Source organism: Sorex fumeus, unplaced genomic scaffold (genome assembly GCF_029834395.1).
Source record: "Sorex fumeus unplaced genomic scaffold, SorFum_2.1 ptg000017l, whole genome shotgun sequence".
NCBI classification, from domain to species: Eukaryota; Metazoa; Chordata; class Mammalia; order Eulipotyphla; family Soricidae; genus Sorex; species Sorex fumeus.
This window is the reverse complement of record NW_026606074.1, coordinates 793244-809395: the sequence shown is the minus strand read 5'-3', so window position 1 is coordinate 809395 and position 16152 is coordinate 793244. Positions and strand designations below refer to the sequence as shown.

At 61.7% G+C, this 16152-nt stretch overlaps 2 protein-coding genes across 2 annotated transcripts in view; both read right to left on the bottom strand.

The window, feature by feature from the left end:
* The window catches only part of OBSCN (obscurin, cytoskeletal calmodulin and titin-interacting RhoGEF), a 111261-nt gene extending 108842 nt beyond the window's left edge, over positions 1-2419 (bottom strand). Inside the window, exon 1 of the mRNA XM_056112318.1 lies at positions 1420-2419. Within this exon, the coding sequence (XP_055968293.1) occupies positions 1420-2419 (1000 nt within the window). The remainder of the gene's footprint in view (positions 1-1419) is intronic.
* A 7860-nt stretch (positions 2420-10279) lies between these two features.
* IBA57 (iron-sulfur cluster assembly factor IBA57) lies at positions 10280-14620 on the bottom strand. The gene is made up of 3 exons (XM_056112367.1): positions 14222-14620; positions 11508-11848; positions 10280-11235 (listed from the first exon to the last, which is right to left on the bottom strand). Exons 1-3 carry the CDS (start codon positions 14536-14538, stop codon positions 10844-10846), a joined length of 1050 nt encoding a protein of 349 aa, XP_055968342.1. The 5' UTR covers positions 14539-14620; the 3' UTR covers positions 10280-10843.
* Between the last annotated feature and the right edge of the window lie 1532 nt (positions 14621-16152).

The window sequence follows — 16152 nt, the reverse complement described above, 5'->3', positions numbered from 1 at the left end:
GGAGGCTTGCTTCTCCCCCAGTCGCGACCAAGGTCGCCATCCCACCCCGGGGGACAATTTGTTCTGCTCCCCACCCCTCCCACCGCAATCCCACCAGCTCTGCCACCCAGACCCTCTAAGCATACCTGCGAAGTCTCAACTGCTGTCCCCAAAACAAGAATGCCTCCACACACGCACATGCACATTCAGGTGTACACGCACCCACAGACACCCTTTCACACCCCAGCACGTGCCCACACAGGCACACTCCTCACACACAGTCACAGTCTCACAGTCACACATTCAGGCACAGCCCCTCACACACGCAGGCTCGCTCCCTCATAGACACAAACACACAGGCACTCTCAGGCACGCCCCCTCACATCTGTAGGTATACGCAGGCCTCTCACACGTGCACATGTGCGTGCCCCCCTCACACATGCAGGCGTGCGCCCCACACACGCAGTCACACCCCTCACACCCACAGGCGTGGCCCTCACACATGCAGGTGCCCCCTCTCATGAGCAGGCGTGGCCCCCCACACGGGCAGGCAGGCCCCCTCACACACGCAGGCACGCCCCCCACATGCAGTCACGCCCCTCACAGCCACAGGCATGGCCCTCACACGCTCAGGAGTGCCCCTCACACACGCAGGTGCCCCCTCACACACACAGACGCGCCCCTCACACACACAGGCACGCCTCACACGCGCAGGTGCCCTCTCACACACGCACATGCCCCCTCACACACGCAGGCGCACCCTTCCCACATGCGCAGGTGCCCCCTCACACACGCAGGTGCCCCCTCACACACAGGCGTGCCTCACACGCACAAGTGCCCCCTCACACACAGACGCGCCTCACACACACAGGTGCCCCCTCACACACAAAGGCGCGTGTCGTACCCCTCACACACTCAGGCTTGCCTCTCACACACGCAGACGCGCCTCACACGCGCAGGCGCCCTCTCACCCACGCACGTGCCCCCTCACACACAGGCGTGCCTCACACGCACAAGTGCCCCCTCACACAGATGTCCCTCACACACTCAGGCGTGCGTCTCACACACGCAGACGCGCCTCACACGCGCAGGCGCCCTCTCACCCACGCACGTGCCCCCTCACACACGAAGACGCGTCCGTCTCACTCACACACACACAGGCGCGCCTCAGCAGGCGCCCTCTCACCCACGCACGTGCCCCCTCACACACAGGCGTGCCTCACACGCACAAGTGCCCCCTCACACACAGATGCGCCTCACACACTCAGGCGTGCCTCTCACACTCGCAGACGCACCCCTCACCCACGCACGTGCCCCCTCTCGCGCGCAGGCGCATCCGGCCCCGCGGGTGCGCGTGTGGGGGGAGGAGGGGAGCCGACGGGGCGTGGCCGGCCTGGCCCCGCCCCGGCCCCGCCCCGGCCCCGCCCCCGGCGCGCTCACCCCGCACGACGAGCTGCACGGAGCTGTAGGTCTGGCCCACCAGGTTGGACGCGGCGCAGGTGTAGAGGCCGCGGTCCGACTGCTTGCAGAAGAGGATCTTGAGCACGAAGTTCTCCTGCGCGTCCTCGTACACCACGTGGCGCCGGCCCTCGGCCACCGGCTGCCCGTCCTTCCGCCACGCCGTCTCGGGCTTGGGCTCGCCCGTCACGTAGCAGCTGAGGCGCGCGTGCTTGCCCTCCGTCACCGTGCAGGTGCGCGTGCCGCCGGGCGCGGGCGGCGAGGCCGGGGCGCCGGGCGCGCGCATGGCCTCGCGCCGCCGCTGCAGGTGCGCCAGGAGCGCGGCCGTGGAGGCCCCGGGCGGGCCCGCCGCGTCCGCGTCCGCGTCCACCGCGAGCGCCGCGTCGGCGCAGGCGGCGCCCAGCGGGTTCTCGGCGCGCACCGTGTAGGTGCCGCCGTCGCGCGGCCGCGCCGCCCGGATGCGCAGCGCGCTGGCCTCGCCGCCGGCCTCCGCGCGGCCCTCCACGCGCACGCGGGGCGCGTCGGGCGCGCCCAGGCGCCGCCCGTCCTTGGCCCAGCTCACGGCCAGCGGCGGCGAGCCGCGCACGCGGCAGCGGAACGTGGCCTCGGCGCCCTCGCGCACGCGGATGGACGTGGGCCGCAGCAGGAAGTGCGGGGCCTGCTCGGCGCACGCGGCCTCGGCGTCCACGCGCAGCCCCACGGCCGCGAAGGCCTCGCCGACGGCGTTGCGCGCGCGGCACACGTACTGCCCGCTGTCGCCCAGCGCCAGGTCCAGGATGGTGAGGCGGTACACGTCGCCGTCCTGCGCCAGGCGGAAGCGCGCGCCCGCCTCCACGGGCAGCCGGTCCTTCTCCCAGCTCACCTGCGGGCGGGGGTTGCCCACGATCTGGCAGCTCAGCGTGGCGTCCTTCCCCACCGACACCGCGAAGGCCTTGGGCCTGGTGAGGAAGCGGGGCGCGCCGCTGAACGAGGAGGGGTCCATGGTGTGGGGCGGCGGGGGACCTGGGCAGAGCGAGGCGGGGGTCACCGCGGGAGCGGCCGGCGCTCCCCGCACGTGCACGCGTCCAAGGCCCTGGGCGGGGTGGCTGTGCCCGTTCCCGGGCCCGGGGGCTGCTCCTTGCGTTCTCCGGGGCTCAGCCCCCAGGCTCGCGCATGCAGAGCCCGAGGCTCAGAGCCACCTCCCGTCCCGGGCCCAGGGGCGTGGGAGTGCGGCCGCCACCGTTCGGACCTGAATCTCCCTTGCCCCCCCACCCCGTGGGAGCTCCCCTGGTCATGGACTGCCCGCGGAGGGAAGAGCAGGGCCTGCGTTCCTGGCCTCAGCCTCTCCGTCCTATGATTCTGGGCCTAATCCCCTTAATCCTCCTCCAGGACTCTGAGCAGGATGGCCTGCTGACTCACTGTGCGTCAGCACCCAGCTACCTTCACCAGCCCCACACGCACACGGCCTGTCCTGATCTCTGGGCTGGGGAACACCCACGCCTGCCTCCATAAGCACCTCCGGGCCTCAGCGACCTATGGAAAGGCTGCTTTGACATCAGGAGACTGAGCTCTTTCCAGCTTACTGCCGGAAGAGTAAGCAGAGGCCCGTGGGCCCCTCCAAAGCATACCTCACTGGAGGTGTGCAGAAATGCTGCCCTCAGCTCACAGGCCAGCAGTGTGGGAGCAGGGATCACCTCTGTGCCCTGGAGAACCGCAGGACTCCAGCAGGGGGTGGCCCCAGCCCTGTGGCCTGGCAAGGATGAGCAGAGATCCCAAGATCCCTCACGGGCTCCAGGGAGGGCTAATGCCTCCCCAGAGCCTCGGGGCTCAAGCCAGGGAGGGACAGAGGGATGCTGAGCCACATAGGCACATGGAAACTGTCCCCTTTAGGCAGATGTTTGAGATCACCTCTGACACGGGAACCCCTGCAGCAGCATCTCCTGCCCCTGCCCTGGTGGAGTTGCACCTGGACATGCAGATGGGCAGAAGCAGCAGTCTTTGGAGGGTTTGGAGTCAGCCCCCAGACTCTGAAAAAATCCCTGAGAAAGCTGCTCCCTGTGAATCCCACTTGGGCTGCTCAGAGACCTGGCAGGGCCAAGAGCCCCACTGTGGGATGGTGGTGCCACTGTCAGTGGGCTCTACCCCCTCATCTTCTAGCCAACTCCATTCTCAGACTTGACTCCACTGGGCAGGTGGGGGGCCGGTGCCAGTTGTCCAGCAGAGCCAGGGAGGAGTTGTCACTGCCTGCTAGAACCTCAGTCCCACCCACACCCATCTTCCCAGCCCTCCTCTCCACCTCTGCTGCACCCCCAGCCTTTCAGATTCCCAAGGGCAACTCAGGGAGCCGACACGTCCCTTAGTCCCTGGAGCCACAGGATTCCTGTACTCTGGGGGACATTCTTCCCTGGAGTCAGGTGTCAGGGCCCCTCTGGCTGTCCCCTCTGCTGAGCCAATGAGCCGAAAATAGCCCCAGCTGTCAGCGGACATCTATCAGTGGAGCTGGGGGCAGGGCCGGCCAGACCCCCCAGGCCACCCTCACAGAGGGCAGCACAGGCTGGTGGAAGCCCCCTTCTTTCCAGCACGTGGGTCCCACAAAGCCATGACCTTCAGCTGAGCTGCCCCCTGGGGGCACGGGCTGGCCTGTCCCAGCCCCCTCTCTGCCTCCTTACCTTCAACAGAGACACCGGCAGTGCCCAGGCGGGGGTTAGGTGGTGGGGCGGGGGGCTGCCTGATCTCACCTCCTTCAGCAGGCCCAGGACCAACAGTTCCCACCTAGCAGCCCACACTCCAGCCGGCCCTCAGACTGGACGGGGACGAAAGGACAGGCAGACACTGTCAGCTGGAGAAGGCCAGCCCACCCCACCCCGCCCCAACACTGCCAGGCCCAGCCCAGCTCCAAAATAGCCTGGTGTCACTGCCCCGGATTCGGTTTCACCCCCAGCCCCAAGGAGGCAAAGGGCAGAGGCTGGGGGTGAGCAGGGGAAAAGTGGAGAGCTGTTTTCTATGATGACACAAACAACACGGGTGCCCCAGCTGCTTGGGACCCTTTCTCAGGCCAGCATCCACAAGTACAGGGCAGGAAAGAACCCAGAGCCTCAGGACCACCCCAGGAGACCCACCCCGAGAGGATCAATTCCTCCAGTCACATGGGGGACCTGGTCTATGCTCAGAGTCTCAGTTTACTCAGCAAGTACAAGTTAGGTGCAGCGGGCACAGGTGGGAGAAGGGGTGTCCCGCTGCTGGGTCAGAGGCTGGGGGAAGCTGGGCACAGAGCAGCCACCTCGCCCCACATGGAGGTGGTCAGCCTCTAGCACATGCAGAGGGTGCAGACAGGGGCAGCCCTGATTCTCACGGCCAGCCTGGGAGAGGCCTCTGCACTCCCACCGGGTAGTTCCACTGGCTCCACCTTGTTCACACATGCAAAGCCCTCCTGTCCCTGAGCAAGCCTGGATCTTGGCCCTGCTTGTCCCTGGGCAAGGACCATGAAGAACCAGCATTGAAGAACCGAATCCCCCCTGGCTAGGTTCTTTGTTCCCAGATCCCTGAAATGATGGTCCCTGAAAACCCCCACACCAGCCGGGCTGGCAGAAGGGATAAGGCCCCTTTGCAAGCCACAGCACCCAAAAGGAGAGAGAGAACAAAAGGGAGTGCCCTGCCACAGAGGCAGGGGGGATGGGGGGTTGGGGGTGGGAGGGATACTGGGATTAGTGGTGGTGGAGAACGGGCACTGGTGGAGGGATGGGAACTCGATCATTGTATGACTGAAACCGAAGCACAAAAATTTGTAAGTCTACAACTGTACCTCATGGTGTTTCACTAATAAACATTTTTAAAAAAAAGAAGGGATAAGGCCTCCACCCCAGTCACACACATGCTTAGGGTGAAGCAGGCCACCCAGGGTACACACTGCTCCTGCCTCAGGACTCAGTGGCCTTTGCTCGGGGTGGTCCCAAGACCTCAGTCATCTCGGATGCTTTAGACACCACAGATGGGCCACAGAAACCATGCCTCACAGGTCATGCCTCACAGCTCTGAGGCTGCAGCGAGGGGCTGCAGACTGTGTAGTGAGCTGTGCTGCTGTCCTCATGTGGCAAGGACAGTGAGATAAATGAGGACACTAATTTCCCACAGGTTAACATTGTCACCATGGGAAGGTTGAGCCCAGGCCCCCCAAACATGGCCGCTGACCTGGCCAATGCAAGTGTGTGCTGCCTGCATGCAACCCTGTGCACCTGGACCTGTGCCTCTGTGCGTATCTGTGCATGTGTGCTTTGGGTCTGTGCATGTGGCTGCCAAATCTGCCTGGGTACTGCATTCTGTGCCGTGAGCTGCATCTGTACACCTGTGCAAGTGCATGTGTGCAAGTGCGTGCTATACCTGCGTGCTACATCTGTGCTTGTGTGTTGCTGTATCTGCATACATGTTCTGTGTATCTGTACATGTGCATGTTGTATCTGTTTACGTTGTGCTGCATGTATCTGCATGTGTGTGCTGCATTTGTGCATGTGCTGTATCTGCATACATGTTCTGTGTATCTGTACTTATGTATGTTGTATCTGTGTGTGTTGAGCTGCATGTATCTGTGCATGTGTGTGCTCTGTCCATGTATGTGCTATATCCGTGCATGTGTGTGCTGTATCTGTGCATGTGCATGTAACTGCCTGTGCATGCTGTGTGCGAGTCCAGTCAGGGCAACTAGATTGACCAAACTATGGGGCTGGAGAGAGCTCAATGGACTGGAGACAGGAGGCTCAGCATCACATATGGTCCCCTGGGCACCAGAAGAGTGACCTCTGGGCACTGCTGGTTGTGGCTCCCAAAGTGAAACCATGAATCATGGGAGCAGAGAGTCGTGTTCCCTCCCACAGGGTTATAAGGAAGGCCTCTGTGGTGGTCAGCCTCACGTGAATCACCATGAAGCAGGTCCCCATCCAGTGTGACACATGAGAGTCGGATGATGGCATCTTGGGTTTTCTCCCACACGGCACCATGTCCTGACACAGCAGCAGACCCAAGGGTCAGAGAGGTGAAAGTGATCGCTTACAGCTCCACGGCACACAGCACCTGACCCACTTGCTCCTGAGCATAAATGCAAGACAGCGCGCGGACAGGGCCACGGGACAAGATTTCACCATCAGTCACAGTGTCCTGGGAAGAAAGGGACCCTGCTGGGAAAGAGTGAAAGCCAGTGAAGTCTGGGCTTCAGCTCTAAAGAAACAGGCGAGACCCAAAGCTCTTGTGGAGCCCGCAGGCCACTGGCCAGGCAGGTTTGATTTCAGTGGTATGGTCGCTTTCCCAGTGGCAAGAACCTGAGGGCCTGAGGATATTGGAATGGACAGATGACAGTCATGGGGCAGTGAAGGAACGAACTAGAACTGCACCAGAAGTTGACTCCAACAAAGGTGGAGGAGCCCCTCTCTGCTGCTCTTGCTGCAGCCTGGTGCCCGGATACCGGCCAGAGAAGGATGCTGCAAGATAAATGGCTCCATAGGGGAGGAAGGACATGATGGAAGACCAGGCCACAGAGCCCTGGTGGGCAGGACAGTCTGGGTGAGACCAGACCTGCTGTCTGGTCTTCTGACCTGTTCATACCCTGTGCTCAGAGATGTTCCCTGGAAACGTTCCAGGAGGTCAGTCTTCTGAAGGGGGGCGAGGACCAGGTAGCAAGGGCCCAGTAGGAACAGGATCACTGGTGGACACAGACCACTGACCACCATGGGCACTAGGGACAGATGGTGGCTAGTCTGGGTCTCACTAATCAGGTGAAAAGGGGGCCTTGAGGAGGGGACAGTTCCCAGGGACTTCTGCCATGTGGTCCCTTGGGTGCTGGGAGAGCTGAGACCAGAACCCCAGGGGCATGCCTGTACAGAGGAGAGGGAACCAGATGATCTTCATAAAAGACATAAGAAAATGAACAGTCTGAGAAGTGAGGGACACCATCAGGTCCCAACACCCACTCAGGAAGGCCAATGCTTCCCTGCTCCTTCTCCTTGGCACACAGTTCTCTCCACCACAGCGGAGCAGCCAGCAGGATCCCGACCAGCACTGCGTCAGAACATGAAAATAAACACCACGTGCCTGAGGTTCCGTTCCCATTATTCAGGCCACACTATGACCCCCACTGGATGGCAAGGAGGCAGGGAACTGGCTCCATTCTCTCACCGGTTCCAAAGGAAGCCACACTGGAGCAGAATTGGAGCAAGCTGAAGAACTCCTGGGGACTTTTCGTGATATTCCTTGTGGCCACTTAAGCAAATAATTGTAAATGCTTATGGAAAAAAACTCCAGCCCATGTACTGGCCAAACCCTTGAAAAGGTTCTTTACAAGTCCACAGAAAGAAACCTTGTCCCCACACCAGTGGGTGGTATGACCCTCCTCTGTGTCATGATTTAAAATTAGCCATCTGGCCTGGTGGTCATCCCAGCCCCCAACAGCTGCCTGCCCTCCCTGGAAATACCAAGATTAGGCCCACACAATGTTCTGAAGAAACTACGGGCCACACTTAACTGGTTAAGGGAATGGGGCAATCCTGTTCTCTTGTCATGGTTTCAACATGGCCCTTCGAATAGGCCTGGCTAAAAGTGGCTTCAGCTTGGCAGCCTCTGGCATTCCTAAGGCTCCTCCTCTCCTGGTTATCACTCAGTGTCTCCTTCCTGGACGGCGGGGAGAAACGCACTCTGGGCTGCCCAAGACCCCAGGCCACTGCTGGCTAAGATGTCCAAGAAGAAATAGTTCTGGCTCTCCAAGCACTGACCCTAGACTACATCATGAGGTTGCTTGGGAAACTGGATAAGCAGGACTGTGGCTTCAAGGCGGACAAACCATGGCACTGAGCACATACAGGGACAAGTGCCAGGTTGTGGGCTCTGGCTCCCACTATCAACAGCGGCACTTTCCATGGGGCTAGAGCCACTTGTATGTCTTCTACTTTGTGTACATGACTGCTGTTTACAATGAGGTGCTGGGGAGACACAGGTGTTCCTGAGCTTCACTGGACACAGGTGCTGGGAACCAGCCATGCAAAGGAACCAGGGTATCCATAGCAAAGACATGGGCAGTCATCTGCAGACGGGGACCAGAGCTGCCTGGCCACTGACTGTGGCGCTCTTCAGCTGAGCACCCTCTGCAGTGGAACAAAGAACTAGTGAAAATAGGACTTGGGGGGAAATGAGGGGCGAGAGAGAACAGTGGGAAGGGCATTTGCATCCAGGTTTCAACCCCAGCACCCCAAAGGACCCCCTGAGTCAGCCAGGAATGATTCCCGAGCATAGAACCAGGAGTAAGCCCTGACCACAAGTAGGTGTGTCACCACCCCTACCTCCTCCAAAGAAAAAGAGGGAAAATGAAACAATCTGATTAGAACATGGGGAAAAGTCCTGATGAGATACAGCAAAGAGCACCTGGACAGGACCTGGCCCCTGCAACCCCGGCAGGGACAGATTCAGAACATCTCCCCACATGGCTGATGGGCCAGGGAGTGAGACAAGGCTCTGGACAAGGTCTGCAGTCTCTCATAATGAACCGTGTCACTCGCTTCCTGGGTGTGGACCCCAGAGAGACTGCTCACAGGACAGACAGTGTACTCAGGTATTTACAGCAGCTTGTTCAGAATAACCCCGATGTCCTTGGTTGGCTGGACGGGAGAAAACTGACAGGCCGAGTGGGCCTTGGGCAGCACCGCAACAGTGCACACAGAATAACGGTGTCTGCGCTTCTACAGGTTTGTGAAAGGGTGCACAGCATGGTCAGGAGGGTGGGTGGCTGAGGGACAAGGAGCCCTGGGGAGGGGCCTCACCGTGATGCCAAGAGTGACTGGCTGAGGTGGGAGTGCAGCAAGGCCAGAATTCTGACTGCAGCTTTGCAGAAAGTTCCCACAGGCTTAACACCCTCTTCCTGCCACAGACCCTGGGTGTGGCGCAGGTGGGTGGGCACCTGTCCCGTATGTGGAAGGCCTGCGTTCCATCTAGGGCACAACGTGTGCCCCTCGCAAACAAAGGTCGAGTCCACGGCAAGAGTAGCACAGGTGCCGGGGGTCAGAGCAGGCCCAGTCAGGCTATCCACACAGCCCTGTCCCTGCTCGGCTGTCCCCAGACATTAACCCCACCCCACGCCCTCTCCGAGGCCAGGACAAGTGTCACCCACTCCTCGATGCATGTGCTCAGATGCACCCTCTCTACCCGGCCTTTCTCCCTCCTCCAGGGGGCCGGGAGCCACACCCCTCATATGAACACAGGAGCACTGGAGTCCGGGGTCTGGCCGTGCACCCTCCTTCCCTTAGCTCGGCCAGGCTGCCCTTTCTTCTGAGATGCGCCCGAGAGAAAAAAACACCCAGTCTCCAAACAGAAACGGCACAGACTGACGGCACCAGATGCTGGCAGGGCACAGCCCGAGAGGTCCCATGATGCACTCAGCAGCTCCCGCCTGGTGCCCGCCCTGGCGCCCGCCCTGACTCAGCGGAGATAAGAGCTGCTCTGAGCTGCTCAGCCAAGGGCTCTACCACCTGCAGTGCACTTGGCAGAGTAAGGGTGATAGGGAGGAGGGAAGGGCAGCTTCCAAGTGGAAAGGGTGCGGGTGCAGGTGCACCTGACAGTGGCGGGCCCCGGGTGGGTAGACGTGAAGTGTCCAAGAGTGCTGACCGCAGGCAGCTGGGCAGCTACTGTAGAGGAGCAGCTTCATGACTGAACATGCCAACTGGTGTCAACTGATTAGAACACATTCGGGTCAGAGTGATAAGAGTGGGTAGGGCACTTGCCGTGTGCACCGACAACCCACACTTGATCACTAACACCACCCATGGTCCCCCAAGCTGCACCAGGAATGATCTATGAGCACAGAACCAGGAGTAAGCCCTGAACACACTGGATGTAGCCCCAGAAACCAAACAAATGAATAAAATAAAAAACTTGATAAGCCTATAGATGTCATCAGGTTTTGAAATCTTTGCAAAAAAGCCAGAGAGAGAGTACAGCAGGTAGGATGCTTGCCTTGTACATGGCTGACCTGGGTTCAGCCATATGATTCCCCCCCCAAGTCCCGCCAGGAGTGATCCCTGAGTGCAGAGCCAGAAGCAAGCCCTGGGCACCGCCAGGTGTGGCTCAAAAACAAAAGCTAAACAAAATGAAAAAGTCTTTGCACAAAATCCCGGTCTTGATGCTTGATCTCCATGGCCAGCCCTCGATTGTCTAAGAGCTTTTCCTGGTTGATGCTGTCACATTGGGAGGGCAGGATCACACACACACTCCTGATCACACACTTGTGCTGTGCACGATACCAAGCCCTCTCCGGGAGGCTGGTGGCCTTTCTGCTCCACAGGCCCTTTTGACTCCGATACTCCAGGTACGGCCCAGCTGGACACGTGTGCACCAAGAGCAGAAAACCCCGCACAAGCCGGGGGGCCCTGTGGCAGTCCACCCCAGGATCTGAGGGCTACTTGGCAGCTGTGGGCCACCAGTCCGGCACAGACGCAGTCAGGGTCACTCGGCCACTGTCGGCAGTTCGGATGTGCAACGGGCCCTTGATCTTCTCCGACCGCAGCAGGGCCAGCCCCACGTCCCCTTGGCCTGCCCTGTACTTGCCAGCTGCCTGCCCCGACTCAGTGAGCACTGGGGAGCCAGGATCAATGCCAGCAGCAGGGAGGGGGCCACAGAGCTGCACAGGGAAGAGACGCTTGCGGATGACACCCATGTGGTGGGTACGGGCGGTCAGTTCCTGGCCCATGTAACAGCCCTTGGTGAAGCTCACGCCGTTCATGAAGGCCAGGTTAGACTCCAAGGGCAGGGCCACTCCTGGGGGCAGGTCACGGACACCCTCGGGAACACCTGTGGGGGCCAGAAAGGGCAGCTCAGTGAGGCCTCAGAGGGCAGGAAGGGGCCCCACCCATGGCTCCCCCCATCATCTGTCCTCCCCCTCACCCCCATCCTTCGCCCATCCCATCCCTCCCCTTCCTCCTACTCCCCTCTGGTAAGGTGGGCACCTGTCTCCTGGAGGCCATGAAGTAGGGGGTCACTAGAGGTGGCCTCTTGCTGCATCCACACCCTACTCCCTTCACCACACACCTTCCCTGGACTCTGAGGTCCAGTCACAACCATACCTTGCTGGTACCGGTGTCGGTGATAATCCTGGGGGTGTCCCAGCTGACTCCCAGGCACCAGGGTGGAGCCCTCGTCCTGGGTGAGGAGCCGCCAGCCCATGCAGGCAGTGCGGGGGTCGCGGGCGAGGATGGAACCACCCTCGGCCGCCTCCTGCAGGGCTGTGGCCGCTCCCACCCCAGGAGCACTGGGCAGTACGCCCCACACACGCAGCTCGGGGCACAGCTCCACGGTGACTTTGCGCCGGATCCTGTACAGTGCCAGGTGCTTCTGCAGGGCGTCCAGCACAGAGCTGTCACACTCCAGGAGGAAGGCCGGAGCCTGGCCCGCACTCTCAGGGAGCCTGCAGGGAGAGCACTCGTGGGTCTGTGTGCCGGGAGGCTGACATGTGCGGGCAGGGTGGCACAGAGGGCTGGGTCCTCTCTGACTAGTGCTAGTCTGTGCTGTGCCAGAGCCTCCCCCCACCCCCGGGAGCTGAAGGCAGAAATTGGGGCCGCCTCAGCTGGCTCTAAGAGGGCACATCGAAACCCCAAGAGTGGGTCTGGCTGGCCTCCTCCACACGGGAGGCACCAAAACTCTTGGGGTTGAGGGGCACTTCCTGCCTCCCCCAGGGGACCCCCACAGCGGCCCCACTCACACTGGGGTGGCCCCACACTCTGGAATCCCGGAGAAGCTGATGTGAGGCGCAGGTGGCCAGCTGGGCCCTCTGTATGAAGGACCACAGATGGGCTGGAGAGCAGGGGGGCCATGTGGACACGCCCAGCCTCCAGACCAGCAAGGACCACAGCAAAGCAAGGGCTGAGACAGGAGAACCAGCGACACACACGAGAGCCAATGACACACATGAAAGCACATCCCTGCACCCTCATCCAGGGTCTCCCTGTAGGCCCCTTCCCCGGTGTGGGGAAGAGTCTTTCCTGCAGGGTCCAGCACCCAAGGAGCAGGTGGCAGAGGCTGGCCTAGCCCCAGCTGTGAGCGTGCCCTGCAACTCACATTCTGGTTGGGGCGCATCATCCCACGGACCCTCAGGAGAGATGGCAGAGCAAGAACAAGACAGGATAAGGGCACCACCTCACACAGAAGGGCTTTATTTATTTATTTATTTATTTATTTGCTTTTTGGGTCACACCCAGCGATGCACAGAGGTTACTCCTGGCTCATGCACTCAGGAATGACTCCTGGCCGTGCTCGGGGGACCATATGGGATGCTGGGAATCGAACCCGGGTTTGCATGCAAGGCAAACGCCCTACCCTCTGTGCTATCGCTCCAGCCCCACAGAAGGACTTTAAATGCCAGAAGAAACAGAGGAAAGAGCTAAGAGCAGGCGCTTCAAACAAACAAGCAGAAAGCTGGTGTCCTGTCACGAGGAAAACACAAATAAAAACCAGCAGGAGGGCTGGGGATGCAGCTCAGTGGCAAAGGGCTGGCCGTGCATGCCAGAGGCCCAGGTTCAATTCCAGGGACCACCCTCATCCCAGCACTACCAGGAGGAACCCAAATGTGATCCTTAGAGAAGAACAAAACAAGATATCTGGAAAATAAAAAAAAGGCAAAACTAGTGTAATCACCAGTTCTCAGAGGCTGGCCCCATCACCAAGGAAAGAGCTCTCAGGAGGCAAGGATGAAGCTAATCTCCAGGAATCGCTATGGAAAGCAAACCCTGTGGCCAGGTGCCCTAGAGCCATGGATGTCAGTGGCAGCTCTAACGTGTCTTTCAAGGCAAAGAGCCACCACGTGTCCCTGAAGGGAAAGGATAGCCACTAAGACTGTGGGTGTGATGAAAGTCCATTCCAGGGAGGGGAGCAATCCAGCCCCCACCAGCGACAGGCCTCAGGCTTGCCTGGCTGGATGACAGAGTTAGGCGTGCCCAGGGGTAGGTGGATGGGCCCACTCTCCCCAGTGTGGACCTGGGAGCTCTGGGCTCTGCACTTTCTCAGCCTCCTGTCTCTGTGTGGACTGGCAGTCCCTGGTTGACCAAGCTTCAGTGTGACCTCTGCCCTCCGGTCAGCCGGAAGAGGGCTGAGGAGGCTGAGTGTGTGCCAGGGGAGCACTAGTCACGCTACCCTGAGCACTGCAGCTGGAGGGCACCTCTGGGTCCATCCCACACAAAACAGGGACTAGTGCACATCTCCATGGGTGGAGCCACAAAAGGTCTCCGTTGAGGTCCAGTGCCGCTACAACAGAGCGACAGGTAAGATGATGATGCCCAGGTGAGCCCGAGCCTCAGCTAAACAAAGGGCTTTCTCGCGGCACCCACGCTCACCACTGCTCGTGGGGCCAGCCACGCTCCGGCGGGGACGGAAGCTGGGGCCCCGCATATGTGAGGCCGGAGCTCCACTCCCGCCCTGGGGAATCTCTGGGGCCCCAAAGATCATCTTTAGTGCATCTCCAGTATTTCCTGCACAGGCCGTCCTCCGAGTCGTCGCTCACAGTGGGCCCGCGGCGCCTTCCCCTGCGGCCGCGGGGAGCGAGGGCGACGCCCCACGAGGCAGCCAGCCCCTCCCGCGCCTCCTCCTGCCCCGCTGCAGCGCCGTGCTCGCTCCCGCTCCCCGGGGGCACAGACCGGAGAAGGGGCCGGGGCCAGGCGGGGCCGCGGGGGCAGCACGGACAGCGCGGCCCCAGCCCCGGGCAGCAGCGGCAGCGGCGGCAGCAGCAGCAGCAGCACGCGGCCACAGGCCAGGCCCCGCCCCGCCCCGCCCCGCCCCGCCCACTCACCGGTACATGATGACGTCATAGAGCGTGCGCCCCTGCACGTTGAGGAAGTGGGCGTAGCCCGCGCGCGCCGGGGCGGGGCCGGCGCCCGCGGGAGGCGGAAGCGGCAGCTCATTGGTCAGCAGCCCCAGGAGGAAGGGCGTCGCGTCGGGCCCGCGCACGCGCAGCAGGCCGCGCGCCTCCAGCGGGTAGCGCGTCCAGGCCGCGCCGCCCGCGGGGCCGGGGGCCAGGCGGCGCCGCGGGGCGTCGCGCAGTCGCCAGCTCCAGGCCGTGCCGCCGCGTCGCGGAGCCGCGCCCCGGAGCAGCGCCGCGGCCGCCATTTCGGGCACCAGTGAGGCGGCGCGCGGGAAGAGCGGGCGCGGCAAGAGCGGGAGCCACAGCGGCCCCTGGCGGCGGGCGGGACGTGCCGCGCGGGGCGGGCCGGGGCGGGGCGGTGCCTGGGCGCTCTGCGCACGCGCGACTGCCGGGGCCCGGGGGCGCGGCTTGGGATTGGCGCTGCCCGGCCCGCATTTCCCTCCCGGGTCCGGGCCGGCCCGCCCCCGCCGCGACCGCGGGACTGGGCGCGCAGGCCCGCCCCTACGAGGGTGCCAAGTTCCCCTTTGGAATTTTAATCGACAGCGTAATAAAATCCGGATCGGGAGCGTGCGCACAGGGCAGGAGCACTTGCTGGGCGTGCGAGAGTTCAGCGTCAGACCCCTGGTTGCCGCAGACGGAGCGGGGTGCGACCCCAAAACCGCAGCAATAATGAAACAGCTGCTGTGTCCTCCTCCGCCCTCCTCGCCAGCGTCAGCACTTTGCCCAGCCGGGTGCCCGCCTCTGTGCCTGCATCCGCGTGTCCTTGGCTGTCATCCGTCTGTGCGCCCGTACGTTGGAGCAGCAGCGGCAGAAGGCAGGTTGTCTGGTGACCAGGCTCCTTCCTGCCCACGTCACTGCGCGCTTCCTGACCCCCTGGCACACCGGTGTCATTTCCCTAAAGCTGGTGGCCGAGCCCTTCATAGCTGCCTTTGGGCGTCATTGCCTGTTGACCTTTGGCGTGGGATGTCCTCCCCCGCTGTGATGGGAATGAACACTGGAGAGAGCCCAGCCCCCTCCAGCACGCCCCACTCCTGAAGACCACCCCCCCCCGCCCATCTGCCTGTCCGAGGGCAGAGTGCTGATGGAGGGTTCTAGACAGAGGAGTCCCCCTACCTTTCCGGGCTTCTGGTTCTGACTCGAGGTGTCAGAACATGCAGGGGGGCTTGCCCTTGGCACTCATGACCTGGTTACACACACACACCCTGGAGACATCCCAGCCCCTGCTTCTCCAGCTCCCCTTCTGCTGTCCAGAGCTCACCAGATCCAGCCCTGTGAGGTCCCAAACCTTCCCAGCTGATGGGTCTGAGTTGATTGTGTGTCTGGGGCATGGAGCAGTCCTGTGAATCCCCCCTCCCCCCTCCCCTTATTCCCTCCCCCCTGACTTGCTGGTGGTGGCAGCCAGTGCTGGTATGTGGCCCCTTAGGGAAAAGGTTTCCCTCTGGCCAACCAGGCAAAGACAGAAAGGAAATGGTGAAGACAGCCCAGGGTGGGGTGTGTTCCTCCAGCCTCCCATCAGCCCTAGAGGGGAGAGATCTGCTTCCCACCAGCTGGGCCATAGGAAGTGCCAACAATTGATCCGGGGCCACCCAGAACCTCCGGGATCTTCCGATCCAGCACCAAGGGCAGCCCTGCCCCTGAGAGGCCGGAGCTGTTTCACTGCAGGTTCACTCCGGGGCTGTCAGTGACCTTTGGGATCTCCCAGAGCCTCGTAGGGAGTGGCTCAGTGCGTGAAGCAGATAGTAGCCTACACACCCCATGCGCCAACCATTTTTCCTCTGGGACGCCTTCCTGGGTCTCTGCACCAGCCTGACATCCTGCACCTGTGTACAGCCTGCGGGTGACCCTCCTCAGAACTGCCT